At 54.1% G+C, this 370-nt stretch overlaps 1 protein-coding gene across 1 annotated transcript in view; it reads right to left on the bottom strand.

Annotated features, from left to right (window-relative positions):
• SGPP1 (sphingosine-1-phosphate phosphatase 1) overlaps positions 1–142 on the bottom strand; it is a 20,399-nt gene extending 20,257 nt beyond the window's left edge. The window contains exon 1 of the mRNA XM_017738790.1: positions 131–142. Within this exon, the coding sequence (XP_017594279.1) occupies positions 131–142 (12 nt within the window). The remainder of the gene's footprint in view (positions 1–130) is intronic.
• Between the last annotated feature and the right edge of the window lie 228 nt (positions 143–370).

The following is a 370-nucleotide window of genomic DNA, read 5'->3' as shown; positions in this document are numbered from 1 at the left end:
GGGTGGGCAGGGGTACAGGGGTGCCTCGGAGCCTCCTTCTCCTTCTTCTCCTTCCTTATAGTATCACAGAATCAATTGGGGTGGAAAAGACCTCTGAGATCATCGAGTCCAGCCTGTGACCGATCACCACCTTGTCCACCATACCATGGCACTGATTGCCGCACGCAGTCTTAAACACCTCCAGGGACGGTGACTCCACCAGCTCCCTGGGCAGCCCATTCCAATAGCTAATCACCCTTTCCGTGAAGAAATTCTTCCTAATGTCCAACCTAAACCTCCCGTGGCGCTGCTTAAGGTTTCTCGGAGCCTAAATCTGGTGGTGTAAACATGAGAGGGAAAGCTGAGGCTGCGAGTGGTCATAGCTCCGGCG

This window comes from Corvus brachyrhynchos, unplaced genomic scaffold (genome assembly GCF_000691975.1).
Source record: "Corvus brachyrhynchos isolate BGI_N302 unplaced genomic scaffold, ASM69197v1 scaffold245, whole genome shotgun sequence".
Taxonomy (NCBI): domain Eukaryota; kingdom Metazoa; phylum Chordata; class Aves; order Passeriformes; family Corvidae; genus Corvus; species Corvus brachyrhynchos.
Note: the sequence above shows the minus strand (reverse complement) of the source record. Positions and strands in the feature narration are given on the sequence as shown.